Below are 16013 nucleotides of genomic sequence, written 5' to 3' on the forward strand. Positions count from 1 at the left end.
GAAAGCAATGGAAGGGGGTGTGCAGTGGAACCGGCAGATGGCTGGGTAGACAGGTAGCCACCCTCCCCCACCTTTTGTATCCCTGTAGCTTGCACCTCTTGCTACCTGCCCCCCGAGGTGCTCAAGCCCCTGCTACCTGTTCCCCAACATCCCCTGCCTCCTACCCCCTTCCCCCCCCAAACCCCGCTTACTGTTGGGCATGACTTTGGCTCCATTTCCTCCTGGGACACAGAGCACACGAAAGCTCCAGTCCCTGCCTGGCCATGTAGCAGGAGCACTGGTAGCAGCTCCTGTCCTGGGACACTGCTGCATAGACAAACAGGGGCTGGAGCTTCCATGTGCTCTGTGCTCAGGAGGGAAAGGAGCTGGAGTCACATCTGATAGTAAGCAGTGGCGGGGAGGGGGCGACAGGTGCTGTGACTGACTCTGGACCTGACCCAGACTCAGGACCAAAATGAGAGCCATAACAACTATCTGACCCTTGCCTTGTCCTTGAATCCAAAATTAAAGTCTCCCTCCCCACCCATGCTGAATGGAGGGAAAAGCCTGGTCTTGGATTTGAGTAAGGACAGTATTTATAATTAAATGCATACCATCAGCTGAAAGGATGAAACAATGGTAACACGTCTGCTGCTCTCTTATTTTCTGAATACAGAACCAGTTCAAGCTACGCAACTTTCTGCATTCACTGTGCCCCTTATTGAAGATACTGATATCTATCTGAGACTTTCTCTGATAGTATAATTTTATAGATAAAGGTCCAGCTTGTAAGCTCTTTGGACCAACAGTAATTTCATGTTCTCTGCTTGAACACAGTTTAGCACAACGGGGTCCCAATCTGTGACTAGGGACTTTAGGCACTAATATTATACTGAGCAACAGATAAAGCCAACAAGCCATGCCAAAGTCATGCCACTGTGTCTGCCAGACAACAGCAAGTCTGCCTAGAAAACTGAGCAGAGAGACATGAGTAATGCTTGAAGGAATGTACAGAACATGAGCAAAAGAGAAACAAAGCAGGCCAAGAGCAGGAGAGAAGACAAAAGGCTGCATTACAAAATAGGATTTAAAACTCCGTTTGCAATTTCTCAGCAGCTGACATTCAAACTTTGGCATGTTGTTCTATACTGTACTGATGGGGAAAGTAGCTAACACTATACCATCATAACAACAGGTAAAATTAACCTTATGACCACAGAACCCAGTCGCAGTCCAGCATATTAAAGCTCAGAGCACAGGGAGACACAAAGTAAAGGGTCACTGTGGAAATTTTATCAGCTTCCTTACAGACTTTTGTTTTTCAAGAGATGACTTTTAATTTTAATTCCAATATCATTTTGTAATAATTAACAGTTAAACCTCAGAAAATAAGCAACCCATTTTTCTGGCCAGAAGCAAAGTTTCACATGTATTAAATCCAAAGTTAAATATTAGTTACTTGCTTCCACTCTACTCAAATAACCCCACCATCAACTGATAATTATAGACTTGTAGAATTAAAATAAATTGGGGAAAAGATGCTTGTCTGGACAAGCAACATCAGCTCTTTTTAAGTGCTAAGACCAGTCATTCAAAGTTTATGCTCCTTGCCTTGAAGGTGAAGAGGTAGACAAGAAATGTGCATCAGTGCCCAGAAACTAGGTCAAAGAAAAACAGAACTGAACATGGATTAATGCTATGATGTAGTTGCTGATAAGAGAAGGCATATTTTAATATGAAAAACAGCAGGCCACAGTGAAAGGAAGATGAAAGCCTAAAGATCAGAGCAGAGTATAAATAAATTATATGTTTATTAAGATAATGCTTTGACAAAAAGTTGCTTCCCTTTAAACACCCATTAAAGTTAATGTGATCTAAGCACATGGTTGGGTGCTTTGCTGAATGAGGGCCCTCTTGGTGTTTATTTGGACACGTGGGAAAAGATAGCCATATTCATGAGTGCCTGGGATACCATCATCATCCCAAAGAAGAAAATTGCTTAAATAAGTATAAAAGCAAGCTAGCTCCATTAGTTCTGGGTGGCCTGAGGAAGCACATCCCAACAAAAATCCTATCTCCTGGTACTGAGAGGGTAGAATTGACACCCTCTGCTCCCCCTTCTCCAAACACAACCCACCACCTAACCTCATCTAGAGGACACTGAAGACGAACTAGAAAAACAAAATTCTTACTTTACAGCAAGTCGACTCTGCTCTGCAGTGAGGTCCTCAGCTTGTCGACCTATCCCTAGCAAGAATAAATAATAAGCAATGACACACTACAATTAAATAGGTCTCTTCCAAAAATACCTTCAGAAAATAAATTCCCACACCCAAAGGTTATATCCTGCATAAAATTATTATTGTCTGAAAGCCTAACACCTTCTTGCTTTTCATCATTACCAAGAGTAGTACTTTATTTCAGCTTCCATCTCTCCAGTTAAGCATGCTCACCCTCAAAGAACTGCAGTGAGGAACTGAGTAAAGGTGTATTACTGCTTGATCCTCCCCTATCAGCATCTCCTATTGGATAGATTTCTCCTCCTCATTCTTTCTCTTCTAAAAAAGCTCTGCCTTAACTTCAGCTTCACCTTCCGTAAAGAGTTTCCCCCGTAGACAGTGAGCCCCCTGATACCCATCCACCAGCATTGATTCCCAGTGCCTTCTTCTAACAGCTGTTCCATGATATCTTTATTCCCAGAAGCTGTTGGTCCAATTAACCACAAAACTCCTGCTGGCCTCCTTATGAGGAACAGAACAATTCACAGCAAGAGAACTGGTCAAGGGAGAAGAAGTGGCACCCAGCATGGGAAAAGAGGGGTTGTTCAGGACTTAAAGTCAAGAAGTCCCAACTCAGTCTCCTTTCCTTTTTCCCTGGAACAGCATCCTAACCATGAAATCCACATCTTGGTTGCAAGACAGACACTAATGAGCTTAAACACTGCGTTAATAAACAAAACCCCTTATGGTAATGTGACATTCAGCAATGATCCTGAATACTCCATAGTAATGAAATGCAGAAGTGGACACCATTATCATTATATAAACTGTGTAACCCTATGCAGACTGGATACTTCATAGCATGCATTTAACAGCAAGCATTATTCTGCTCTTTTTTTTCCAATATAGCTTCCTTGGATTCTTCTCCCCACAAAGATCTAGGCAGCACTCCTGGTCTTGAGAAGCTTACAAATGCTGCATGACAGCCACTAGCTGGCTTTTCAGGAGTTAAAGCAGTCTTCTACCTTCACCAGCACAAACTAAGAGACTAACTTTTTGCTCATGGAGCAAATCCAAATAGACAGACATAGATATATAGAAACTGGAATTTTATAGCCTCCTAATTCTCCACGTTAGCAAAAAATTACTACAAAATACATGCCATACAAATGTCCTCGCTTTACTGCTTATTTTTATGCTCTCTCCCTCTCTGTTAGTAAGTAGTGAAAGCACCTGTACTTCAAAAAACATACTTCTGGTTCGGGTTATTTGAAATGTTTGATTTGCTTGTTTTGATTTAGAGTCAGTTGCATGAATTTTCAGATAGAAACTTGTGAGCATCTGAAATGAAAACAACTTCTATTTCACCTAGTTCACAGATATGTACTTTGGCAAGGTAATTAGCACTTATCAACATAATTAATATTGGGATTTTTTGTTAATGGTACTGCCTCTGCTTACACATTGCCCTTCTCTACATCTGTTTAGTGACCCACTGAATACAGTTTAATGGTATGTGTACACTGCAGACTACAGCACAGTGAAGAGAAGGGTTGGCAAGCTGGTCAATTGACCAGTCAATATTGTCAATTAACCAGTCAACTGACTGCATAGTTTTGATTGGTCAAAGATTAAAGCAATTTTACAAAAAAAAAAAAAATACTGCATTGTTTGGTAGTTTTCTTGACAGAAATATGATTTTTTAATTGTTTTTGACACACTTCTTAATGGAAAATTTGTGCTTTTTCTGCATGTTATTTGGACCTATTGGTAATAATTTACAATTTTTGACTGATAGTTGACCAGTCAATTGACCGAATTTTATTTGACCAGTCAAATACCCAACCCTAGTGTAGAGATATCCAAGCTAGCCCATTTGAAGCTTCACACTGCTGCAGCTAGGCTGCTTCAGGTATCCAGGGTAGAGGTATCTCTATACAACACTAAATTCCACAGTGTAAACCTTATTTAAGCCTTAAATCATTCAGTTCTCTGTGGCGGGACCGTCTTGTTTGTACAGTGCAATGAGCAACAGATCCTTGGGAGCCCCTATGTAAACAAACAACAAAAATAATTATAACTGGAATGGAAGAGCCTTGCACTGTAGTGAGAGCAGGCATTCTGCTGGAAAAGAGCACCATTTGTGACAGCCCAATAAAGCAAGGGCCTAGAGGCCATATTTGTTTTCTTACCTATCATTTTGGTTGCCCTTGCTCTAGATAGAGGCTATAACCTTCCCATTGCAGTTTACAGGCTATCATCTCTCAAGACTAAACCATTCTTTAGCTAAACTGGCAGGGTATTTCAAACATTTCATCTTAGTCTCTAGTACTGGCCAGGGACTAAACATATCACTGCGCTTTTGATCTCACATCAGCAAGAGTCCAGCATAACTGAAGGGAAGGCATCGGCATTATCCTGGTATTAAACAAATATTAGATGAGATTAGAGTCAGCGGCTAGACCAGGGGTGGGCAAAATGGCAAATCTGGCCAGCAGCCAGATTCCATTTCCCACCAGCCCCTGCCTGCATTGCTGTGGCCGGTTTCCATGAAGACCCAGGAGCACCAGGGCTGTGACAGCGCGGGGCACAGTTCCCACGGAGACCAACCCAAGCAGCGCTGGCAGGGCGCATGGCTGGGCATGGAGCTGCTCCAGGGCTGAATTTTGCAACAGTGATAGTGTGGGTCAGGGCTGGGACAGAGTCCCAATCCTCAACCTGTGCGCCCCTACCTGGAGGTGCAGAGGACTACCCAGAGAAAATAAAGCAGTATCTTGGCTTTTGTTTTGGGAGGGAGTTTTTGTTTTGTTTCATTTTGTTCTTCTTCTATAACAAGCAGGTTTAGATTCCAGAAGAATCCTGAAAAAACTGGGTTTTTTCCACAAAGTGCTGACCTTGTTCACCAGAGGAACTCACTGAGCTAAATTTATGCCTCATATAACTGCACCAAAGAAAAAGGTCTGGAGTAAAACAAAGCTGTCTTTAGGAATATCAGGAGGTTTACTTGCTTACCATCATGGACTTGAAATGCAAGAGTTGTGATCTTCTGCGTAACAATCATCAGTGGACTATAACAAAAGATACAAAAAGTGATGAACGCCTTTTCACACACAATATATAAATCCTTCCTACATTACTGTATATACAATTAATCAGTATGTGTAAGCTTTTAATAGCTTACACTCACAAAAGATCTTTTTTCACTTATAGTTTGTCAATGAATTTTATAGTTATTACCGCTTACGACTAAAAATGGAATACGCCACATAAACACTGAAACTTTAGGAGGAAACTAGCTAGGCTAGGGGTTGGCAACCAAACTACAAAGTCACCACATTAGGCTCACAGAGCCAAAAGGCTTTGCCTCTGCCCGTGCCCACACTGGGGCCAGGCAGCTGGAAGTCCTGTCCACATTGCCACTGCAATGTCCCCTGCTTCCTGGGTGCAGTGTGGAATAGCTTCTAGCTGGAGAGGAATTGAGCTGGAGCTAGGCAGCTTCTAGTTCTGCCCATGCTGCAGACAGAGTGGGCAGGGAAGTAGGGGCCTGGGAGAGGCAAGTGGGAAGAAGCAGGAGCAGTGCAAGCAAAGTTCCCAGCTGCCTAGCCATGGAGTAAGTCCCCTCCAACTGGAAGGTGCTCTCATGTACCAGCTGGTAAGCAGGGGCCTGAGAAAAGTGACGCCAGCACAGCTCCCAGCTGCCTGGCCCCAACATGGATATGACAACCCGCCCCCCCACCCCTTGCTATTAACATGCTGCAGAAACCACCTAGTCCATGCCGGACTGGAGCTGGGTTTTTCCAGCCAGCAGCTTGAAAAGGTTGCTGGCCCCTGAGCTAGGCAGAATGTAATTATTCAAACTGAAAAGTGGGACAGGATTGTGAAGTTAACAATTCTCCAGAACACTGCAGAAAGGTCTTTAATCAACAGACACATTCAGAACTTTATTTTAGATCTCATTCAAAACATGGTACCTTCAGCAGCAGAGTACAGAGTACCAGGCAAGCCTACTCAGAAGAAATGATACCATTGTATACATTACTATCACCTTGGCAATCTTTCATTCATGTAATGACCAAATTCGAGCCTTGTGAGATTTGACATCTCACAGTGACAGTTATAATATATCCTTTGTTCTCCCTTACTTCTACTCCCCTCTAATGAGTTTTGTCCCTGAAATGACTGGGCTTAACCTGATCCTGCAAACATTCACACATTCTAGTTGTGCCCATCTTCAAGCACATGAGGAGTCCTATGAAGTCCAGTGACACTACTCATATATTTGCAGTGTTGTGGTATTAACCTAAGCTTCTGGGGACAGGAAACTTGCCTAATGAATGTTCTTAGCCAAAAATCATACATAGTTCCTCATCACTGTTTCTCAGAGTGCAATACAAAAGATGTCAGAATCCCATTTTACAGATAAGAAAACAGGCACAAAGGGGTGAAGTGACTTGTCTAATATAACCTACCAAGCTAGCGGTTGAACTGAAAACAGATCCCAGATGCCCCAAGTTCTACTTCACTGCTCTGCCCACTGCCTCCTCCTCTATTACTACTACTTGTAATATTGTGACTGGGATATTGTATATGAGCATGAAAACATTGAGTTACTTTAAGGAATATTTTAAGGGCCTTATTTATAAGGGATATATGTACAAGGAATTATTAATACAGAAGAGGTCTGGAGTAAGTGAGGAACAGTACAACACAACAATTCCAAATGCAGAAGCATTAACAAAATACAAGTGTTACACAGGTCAGGTTTTCAACCCACATACTGCTTTATTTTTGTACTACTAAAATTAAAAACATCTCTCTCTACAATTTCAGAAATCATGTCTACATAAATTATAGCTACTATCAATACCTCTTCCTATTAATAATATATTTACCAGATTTCTGGTACACAGAATGTGGCCGTACTTCTCACTGTATGTAAAGAATTCTGGAGAGAAAAATACTTGCAACAGAACTGGATCACTACTCAAAATGAATAATTTTAAACAAAAATTGTTTATTTTATTATGTTTTTATTTTTCTCAGGTGTACACAAATTTCATTTGAAAGCACAACAAAAACAATTTAAAAATGCAAAATAAGCCCAGTGATGGTCAGAGCTGGCCATGCTGTTGAAATGAATTCAACATCCTTTTTTCTTCTAAAAAGAAAACTGCATCATTCATCTTTCTTGACAGTAATAAGCATTTTACAGAAACATTCCAGTGGGTGAGTTTAAATCATGCGCTTTAGAATCAAAAGTGTACACCTAAAATTTAAGTGCTTGCCTTTGAAAATTGGAGCTCCTGCTCTAAGCCAATGAATATGAATACCACAATGCAAGCGTTCAGGAGCACAGATTAAAATGTGCACAAAAACAGCCTTTGTTAAAATGTCCCAGTATAAGAATGCACAGAAAATAGGAGAGAATCTTTCTTTATCGATATCAGGAATTTATTAGTCATAATATATATAATATCTAGACACTGAGTAAAGTAAGTCAGTTTAATGTGAAAAGAATGACAAGCTCTCCCTCTGAAATTTGAACTCCAAATGAGGCAACCTTTCACAAAAAATGTATTTATTTCGCATCCCTATACTGAAAAACCAACACAATCTTTAAAGGGAAACCACTTATGGGAAAACAAAAGAAGTCACACTGTTCTACCCAGGCAGTATGTTCAGCATGTTTGATATAGAAATGACTAAGTCAGGAAATATACAAAGACATTACAAGAAGGAAAAACAGCCTTAGAATAGCTCAGTAGCCTCCACTGTTCAAACTGACCCAATATCCTCTTGACTGGGGTTATCCAACTAACAAAAGGATAATTTGTGGCCCCCAGGCTCCCACGCAGCTGCCATTCCTCCTATTGTTCTAGCTGCAGCAGCAGCTGGGGTTTCTGGGCTTTTCCCTCCTCCAGATTCTGCTTCCTGTCCAAGGCCAGGTAACATAGTCTGTGGCACTGGAGGCATCTGTGGCTGAGGGTGCCTGCGTGGACACAATGCAACAGGGGTGGGGGCACTTGTGGATCCTTAAGCCAACACTGGTGCGGCCCCTGGCTGCTTATAAGTTGGACAGCCTGATCTAAACTATTTAATAACCTTCTTAAGGAAGGTGGAAAACTGCCTTACAGTTTATCCTCTAACCAGAACATTCAGACTGCTTTCATCCTGTCCCAACCAGCATGGGAACACCACTTTTGGAGGAGGTTAAAAATACTGCAATGGAAGTGGCCAAAGCTAAGACACAGTGACATGCTGGGAATACCTGTATAGCATTTTAAATAATAGTCAGAAAATATCTAAGGTCTAATTAGATCTGCCTACCACATTAGTTAAAATATTTTTAAACATGATTTAAACACGTTCATGCAAATACACTTTGCAACTAGCCTGCCTCATTAGCACAGCCAAGAGGAACAAGTCATGTTATAATCAGTATTTTCCAAGGGATTAGGTACAGTACTCTAGAAAAATAAATCGACCAAACAAACTGAGCCCAATTTGTTCCAGGTAATACTATTGAACAGTCTGGCCCACCATATCTAAAAACAGTTCCACTGACAGTTTCACTATCTGTGTGGTTGTTGGCAAAACATTTAACGTGGTCAAGCATTAACAAATATTTATTTTAAATTGTCTACTTCATCTTGGAATTGAAGTAAAAATCTCACACAGGCAAGTTCTCTTGTTTAACTGTCCAGGTTGCTTGACTTTATTACTATGCCAGAAATATTGCAACCTGCAGTAACCTGTTACTTCTGTTTTCAGTGTAAGCCTGAAAATCCTGAAGCATGCACATGAAAATACAGGGCTGAGTTTTTCATACATCAATTGGTTTCCAGTTTGTTTCATGTTATGAGTGAAAGCTCAAGTCATTTTTAATTAAAAAAATCAGAACCATTCTAAACAACTGCAAGTCACAGCTTTCATGAGATAATTATTTCTTCATTATTCCTTGCAGTCAAAGGTTGCCTTCTTTCAGAAAAACAGTTTTTTCCTAGAGATGTTTCATAAGATATTAATGGGTTATAAAGCTTTCCAATTCTAATTCACTGGTTTGAATTTATGCAGGCTGGTAGATAACACCTGATGGCTCTTAGACTATTCATGTGTAATCAGAGAGTGATCTCAGTCAAGGCCCATGAAGATATATACTTAGCAAAGCTGTCAAGCAATAAATGGATTTACAGAAGAAACTATGTTTTCCCCTTACAGAAGAGAAACATATTAGCAGAGACACGTCTTTTATTAATATAACCCATTCTGTGCCTGGTCTGTGTGTAGAGGTCTTCAGTCCCCAGAGTTACCTGCCCTGAAGTTATGCTTGGAAAAAAAATAAATTTGATGTCATTAATTCTAAAGGGAAAAAAAAGCAAGCTTACTCTAGGGAGTGTTTACTGTTTCTGTACTTTGTTTTAATATGGTACAACGATAAGAGAACACTTCTGAATCACTTTCCATCATCAAGTATACTTTCTTTGTAAAAATTGGCTATTGTACCTCTGCTGCTATCTTTTGTGCTTGATACAAAACCACTGGGAGGAAAAAAAACAACAACAGAGCATTAAGCATCAAAAGATAAGTCATTGACTTATGACACTCACTGCTAAAAACCTTCTTAAAAGGCTTTCCTAGAATTTAAATTTGATTATGTTCATTTTTAAAGTGGCTTGCTAACCATGCTGCTGTTGATCCCTTTGGAATACAGCCAGTGCTGATTAAATGTTTTGCTCCAATAGTCTTAGAAAACGAAGTCCCCGATTAACCTACAGAGCAGTACAGCACAGAGTTAAAGTGAAAGATTTTGCACATCAGTCAGCCAGTGCATGTCATATTAGGGAAGAAACATTACATCTTAAGGATGACAGGCTAGTTCAGCTCCAAACTAATCCAACCACTGGCTTCTCCGCCAAGACTCTAAATAATAGTACCTATTACTGCCCATTTTTATGATGATTTTTGAATTTCTTCCAATGGGAATGGCACCGAGGTAGCCAACATTTCACATAAAAACTGTATGGTACTCCCTGGCCTTCATTATAGACATTCTTTAAATAGTATTGGTTTTTGGTCATACACTGGGTAAATTCCAAAAAGTAATCAACCAGTGAAAGACTGCATGATCCTACCTGAGCAAAGAACTCAAGCATTTACATAACAATGTATAAAGTCCCACTGATCCAATCAGTTATGTGCACAAAATTAGATATAGGCTTAAGTGGTTTGAGTAGAAACCATGTCCTTCCCTATTTTCCAGACCTAAAGGTCCTGAACGTACGGAGTTCATTGGGCTAGCAAGGTCAAGCCATCCCAGTTCCTATAAACAACTGCACACAACAAAATTAAGTGGGTAGTATGACATCTGGCCTCTTTTATCTTCTCAGCCTTAATGACCAGGTATGGTACCAATTTATAGTTATGTTGAAAGGGTACCACCTCTCAACCTGTGTCATAAGCAAGACTTACTACACAGAAGAATAACATAAGGCTCTGCTACCATGGCCCTTTAGAAAGCATCACACTCCCTTGATTTTTTTAAACTCGCTCACTTCTGCTTATAGGTGTAATATTATATAGCATTAATATTACTATATTGACAGTCATGTCTATGACCCTAAAGAAGATAATGTAATATTAGTATTACCATTGTTATAAAGTATTTAAGAAACCCAAAACAACTCACCAGCATAATCCTCTTAGCAAAAAGAAGAAAAAGAAAAAGAAATCAGGATAAAAGAAGAAATAAATAATCCTAAAAATCCTAAGAAAAGTAATTCAATACAAATGTTCACATCTTTAAAAAAAAAGTAAATAAAACTGAAGGTAAAACATTGCATTCAGCTATTTAAAATAATTAAAATCCAAAGGTGTTTACTAAAACTAACAATTGTTACTGAAACGTTGTTTTCATGATTTCATTTTTAAAAATTAAAAACTTAGACCTTTCAACCAGGATGAATAAATGCCATGACAACTTTTAATTTTTCATCAACAGCAACAAAAAATGTTTATTAAGATACCACAACCAGCTCTATTGTTGTCTTCATGGTGTGAAGCAGTGCTCCAACTTAATTTTTGGTCTCCTAGGGGAGCATCTACACAAGACATTTTAAGGCGCATTAGAGCACGCGTCTACATGTGCGTGCCCTTAATATACTTTAAAAATGGTGAGGTTCGGCTAATTGCATGAATAGTTAAAGCACATTAACACTGTGTGTGGACTGATTTGGAACTAACTTTAGTCCCAAGTCAGTCCATCACAATGTCAATGCACTTTAACGCCTGTACATGTAAATACCTGCTTAAGCCCATTTAATGTGCATTAAGCTAATGTGAATTAAATGTAGGCACACTTAAATGCACATGTAGACATGCCCTAGAGGAATTAACATAGTCACTATTAGAAAACTAATAGATGCTATCCCTGTCTTTGAAGAGATTAATTACAATGATTAGGGACCTACTAAAATCGGGATGGCTGCCCCCTGATTTCACAGGCAGAACGCAGGGTCCAACAGTCATTTTGTGGCAGGAGTACAGCACCTCCCCCCACACATGATTGGCCAAGGGGCTCTGGGGGGGTCCTAACTCTCACCACTGACTGGCTGAGAGGGCTGCCTGTTGTATTACTCTGCCCCTTGTCACCAATTGGAGAGGGATAGTGCCACATGACAAGCAGTCCTCACATCCATTCAGTGGCAAGGAATGGGGGTGGCAGCCATCTTGCCAGCAGCCCTTTAAGTGGGCAGGCCCCCCGCCACTCCCTGCCCTAGCAGGCTGTCATAGTACCCTGAGGATTACTGGCTCCCTCTGGGGATACAGCATTTTAATTTTCAGCAAGTCTTCCCCCACCCCACCCAGCAAATTTCACAGGCATGCCAGATTTATTGGGCAATGCCAGATTTCGCAAAATCACAATTTTGGTAGGTCCCTAACAATGATATAAAATTTGATGCATTATTTTCTATTTTAAGACATAAAATGGATTTGAAAGTTACCAATTGTCCTTCCACAGGTATTTCCTGCTCCCAAAATAGGAAAAAAGCAAAACAAAACATACCTGCCCGTTATTATGGGATCAAAAATGCATTGCAAGTGTAAGTTAAATGATGGTGAATGCAAAATCAGGCATCTGTACATTTTGGTAGAAACACCCTGAATACCTTCATTCAAAATGACAAGCCAAATAGTAAAACTGGAAGGCTGAGGATATTAGAATTAGAAGACAGATGCTTCTTTGCTATCACGTAGAGTGCACTCCGAGAAAACACTTTCTGGTGTCTAGCTGCTAGAAAATCCTGTGACCCAAGGTAAAAAACTAACAGAGTTTGTTTACCTGCTTATTCTTCAGATTTCAAAAACAAAACATGTATTTTATGTCTATTTTCTAAGGTAGGGACCCTTCAACATAGTTTTACAATTGCTGAGTGATCTGTTTAAAGCATGAAGCCAGGAAGAGGATGATTATCCTAGATTATCTGAGTTAGCTGCAGTCTTATCATCACCTTGGGTCTAAGCATTAATGAGAGCAACCCTTTGGCATCAAGAGAGCATAAAATAGCCCTGAATCCATGAAGGACAACCACCTCTCCAATGAAATTTAATTAAATTTCCTTTGAGTAGATCTACCATACATTACAGTGCATTCGGATATACATTATGAACAATGGTCTTTGACATACATACTTCTATAACATTCCAATCCCATTGACCAATTTGTTTTGTCATGTTCAGTGTTGGTATGCTCATATGTAATTTAAAAAACCCCCATAAGAATAACCATAAGAATCTTACAAAACTAAGTTTCTCTGAATACATGAATACCTTTCCCCTCTTAAAGCCCAAGGACTTACTGAGGTCCCTTCCGACCCCAACATCTATGAATCTAAGTGTCTCAAAACCGTCTAGACCAGGACACTAAATACATTTAAAGAAATAAAGACACATTCACAGAAATAGCCTGTGTTTGTATTTTTATGTCTCCGCTGAAACTAAGGCCTAGAAAAGGCTCCTGCAACATACTGAATAGACTGAAATGGTCATGTTCTGCCTCCCTCATGCAAAAAAACCAACCAAACAAAAAACAAAAAACCCAAAAAGATTGTTTATATCTAATGGAAAATGAATGACTATGCTTTTCTTTTTAATGCAGCAAATTTCTGCGTTCCAAGAAGTAAGATTAATAGCAAGAGCTAATATCTGTAATGATTTAGTCACTCTTCTGATACAGGATATCACAACTTTTGTAAGGCCCCTTTTACTGTTTTGGTGCCAGAAAATCGTTCCCAGCACATAGATTCCCCAGTAGGACCATGTTCTATGTGGAAAAGACTGAGAAAAGAAAAAGAAAGCATACCAAGGTAGACTATTTAAATTATATTACCAGTTAATTAAATTAACTGCCCCAGTTAAAAAGGGGGAAAAAAAACTTAATGACAATGCAGGCTTAGACGCAGCTAAAGTTTACCTCATTTATATCTACTTCAGTTACTTTTACATGTCCTAAGAGACCCATCCTCCCACGCCCAAGCAAGTTTTCCTCTCCTCCAGTAAAACTTATGTGGGGCAACCAGGCTTCCCAGATTGGAAGAAGAGATCCCTGGGATCTTCTCTGCTTTTTAACCCAAAAGCAGAGAAGCCGAATCAAAAAAGAGAAGGCCTGGGCTTCTTAAGCAATAGTGGCAACCGTGTCTTATTGTCCCAGTGGAGAAGGCATAAGGAAAGTAGCAGTCTACCCAAACAATCAGAACAGGCTTCATGAGCTAGCAGTAAAGCCCTGGCTCACTGCTTCATTGGGAGTAGAAGATGGCTCAACCCTTCTCCTCTAGTGAAACAACCCAGAGATCCAAACATCCTCCGAAGAGTAACTCCACAGCCTAGGGATTCTCTCCCCCAACCCCAGAAGATAGGCAGACCCTCTCACTCTGCCTAAGCACTGGTCTGCAGGAATACACCCAGGAACACATGGCTGACTGACAGAAATTGTGAGTCACTGTAGGATCGTGCAGTGATTATTCTGAAAAAAAATCCTTTTTTGAAAGGATAAGCAAACAAAACTGCAGAAACACACTTGAATATCCTGGCATGCTTCTAAAATGTACTGAAGTAAGAGCCTAAACAACAAATAATAAATGACAGCATTCAGCTTAAATACTCACCCAGAGAAATCTGTAGTAAGAATACCATAATGGAATATGCATAGTCGACTAATGTGGCACAATGTGAGGTATCCTATGGCTACAGCAAAGGAGTACCTAAAAACGTGTCATATAAAACAGATTAGTCACCAACACAAGTTTCGGCAGATATTTGTGTCAAGCTCAGATAAACAACAACAACAACAAAAGCAGGGTAATTTTTTAGCTATTGGGATGGTTACAAGTCTTCTACCTTATATTAAATGTTCTATATACATTTTTCAGAAGTAACTGGTGATTTTGAGTGCCCAACTTGAGACACTATAAAAATAACTGATTTTAAGGGCAGATGCTGAACATTTCATGAAAGTCAGACAGATGTCTCAGTTGAGAACCCAAAAATTGAGAGCTTCAGAACCAGTCACTTTTGTAAATTTTGGCTTAAAAATAAAGTTTTAGAAACCAAATACATTTTAAATGCACACTGTTCACATTATTCAGTCTCTTTTCCTTTCTATAAATACATATAAATGTGTACACACACACAAACTCTCCCCTGATTTACTTGAAATTCTGGTACTTCAGGTTTATAAGCAACAGAGAGAAAGAACACAATAGCTGTATACTTTTGTGCAACAACACTTGAAAGACTATTCCTTTCAGCTTTTGATGATGAAATATGTTGTTATTCCAAGTTCTTCACATAGGACATACTCCTTAACTATGACTTGAAAAACTTCTTTGCAGTTTCTCCAGGGTAAGTGTAAAATCAGGTCATGAAGGCAGGTTGGGTAGCACTCAGCTTCCTGATGTTCCAAAGGTTTGAGGAGTACAGGACAAAACAGTGATCCTCAGACCCTATTGCTTCCTCTCCCTATCCCATTTTCACCCTGCACATGGTGTAAACAAAGGTAAGGCAGGGATGACAGTCTGGAGAGAGACTCAATGCCTTTGCACCAAAAAAACAGTGGCAGAAGGTGATCGGTGAGAGACAAGGCAAGCTGAGACTGTCCAATGCAAAGATGGAGCCACCAGCACCAAGTCAGCTTCAAAGCAGGGGACAAAATAGAAGATAAAATAGCAGAAGTGGCCTGTGAGTTGGTGAATATAGGCCAGGCCTTTGTTACTGGGTGGGAAGACCTTTTAAGAGAGATGGGCCATCTGTGACTAATTAGTTGCTACCTAGATGACAGCAATGGGTTTTAAGTCGGGGATCAAAGTGATAGCTTGCAGGTCACTTGATCTATACATGAGCAAACAGCTCAGTCAGGGAGATAAACATGAAGAAACTGGAAGGACTCCTGCAGGAGATACTGGGTTAGAGGAATGTCCTGATGTGGTGCCTCGGTGACAGGAGAGACCTGGCTAAGCACAATGGGATGGGGTGGGTAATGAAATGGGAGGTAGAAAGGAATTGGGGGTGGGTTGGAGTGGTGAAATGAAGTCAGCCAGCCAGCCAGCCACTGAAGGATGAAATAAAAAGAAAAAAGAGGAAGTAAATTAAAGAAGGTCTCTGTGGCAAGCTTAGGGCCGCATATCAAGTCAGCTCGCCCACCTGTCTACGTAGTCCGCCCCGTCTCTCCTGCCACAACTTTGCTGTTACAATAAACTGCTGGTAAATGCAGGAGATTGCCTATTATCTACCCCGATGCCAAGGGGCACTATCCACAGCGTC

At 40.3% G+C, this 16013-nt stretch overlaps 1 protein-coding gene across 4 annotated transcripts in view; it reads right to left on the reverse strand.

The window, feature by feature from the left end:
- The window catches only part of MBOAT1 (membrane bound O-acyltransferase domain containing 1), an 83863-nt gene that overhangs the window by 25599 nt on the left and 42251 nt on the right, over window positions 1–16013 (reverse strand). For all 4 annotated transcript variants that reach the window (XR_003094380.1, XM_025205736.1, XM_025205735.1 and 1 more), the window contains exons 4-6: window positions 14360–14455; window positions 5211–5266; window positions 2172–2226 (exon numbers count right to left, since the gene is read on the reverse strand). Coding sequence is in view for 3 of the 4 variants with exons in the window: in XM_025205736.1 (XP_025061521.1) it covers window positions 2172–2226; window positions 5211–5266; window positions 14360–14455 (207 nt within the window). In the remaining variant the exon portion in view is untranslated. The remainder of the gene's footprint in view (window positions 1–2171; window positions 2227–5210; window positions 5267–14359; window positions 14456–16013) is intronic.

This window comes from Alligator sinensis, unplaced genomic scaffold (assembly GCF_000455745.1).
Source record: "Alligator sinensis unplaced genomic scaffold, ASM45574v1 scaffold342_1, whole genome shotgun sequence".
NCBI classification, from domain to species: Eukaryota; Metazoa; Chordata; order Crocodylia; family Alligatoridae; genus Alligator; species Alligator sinensis.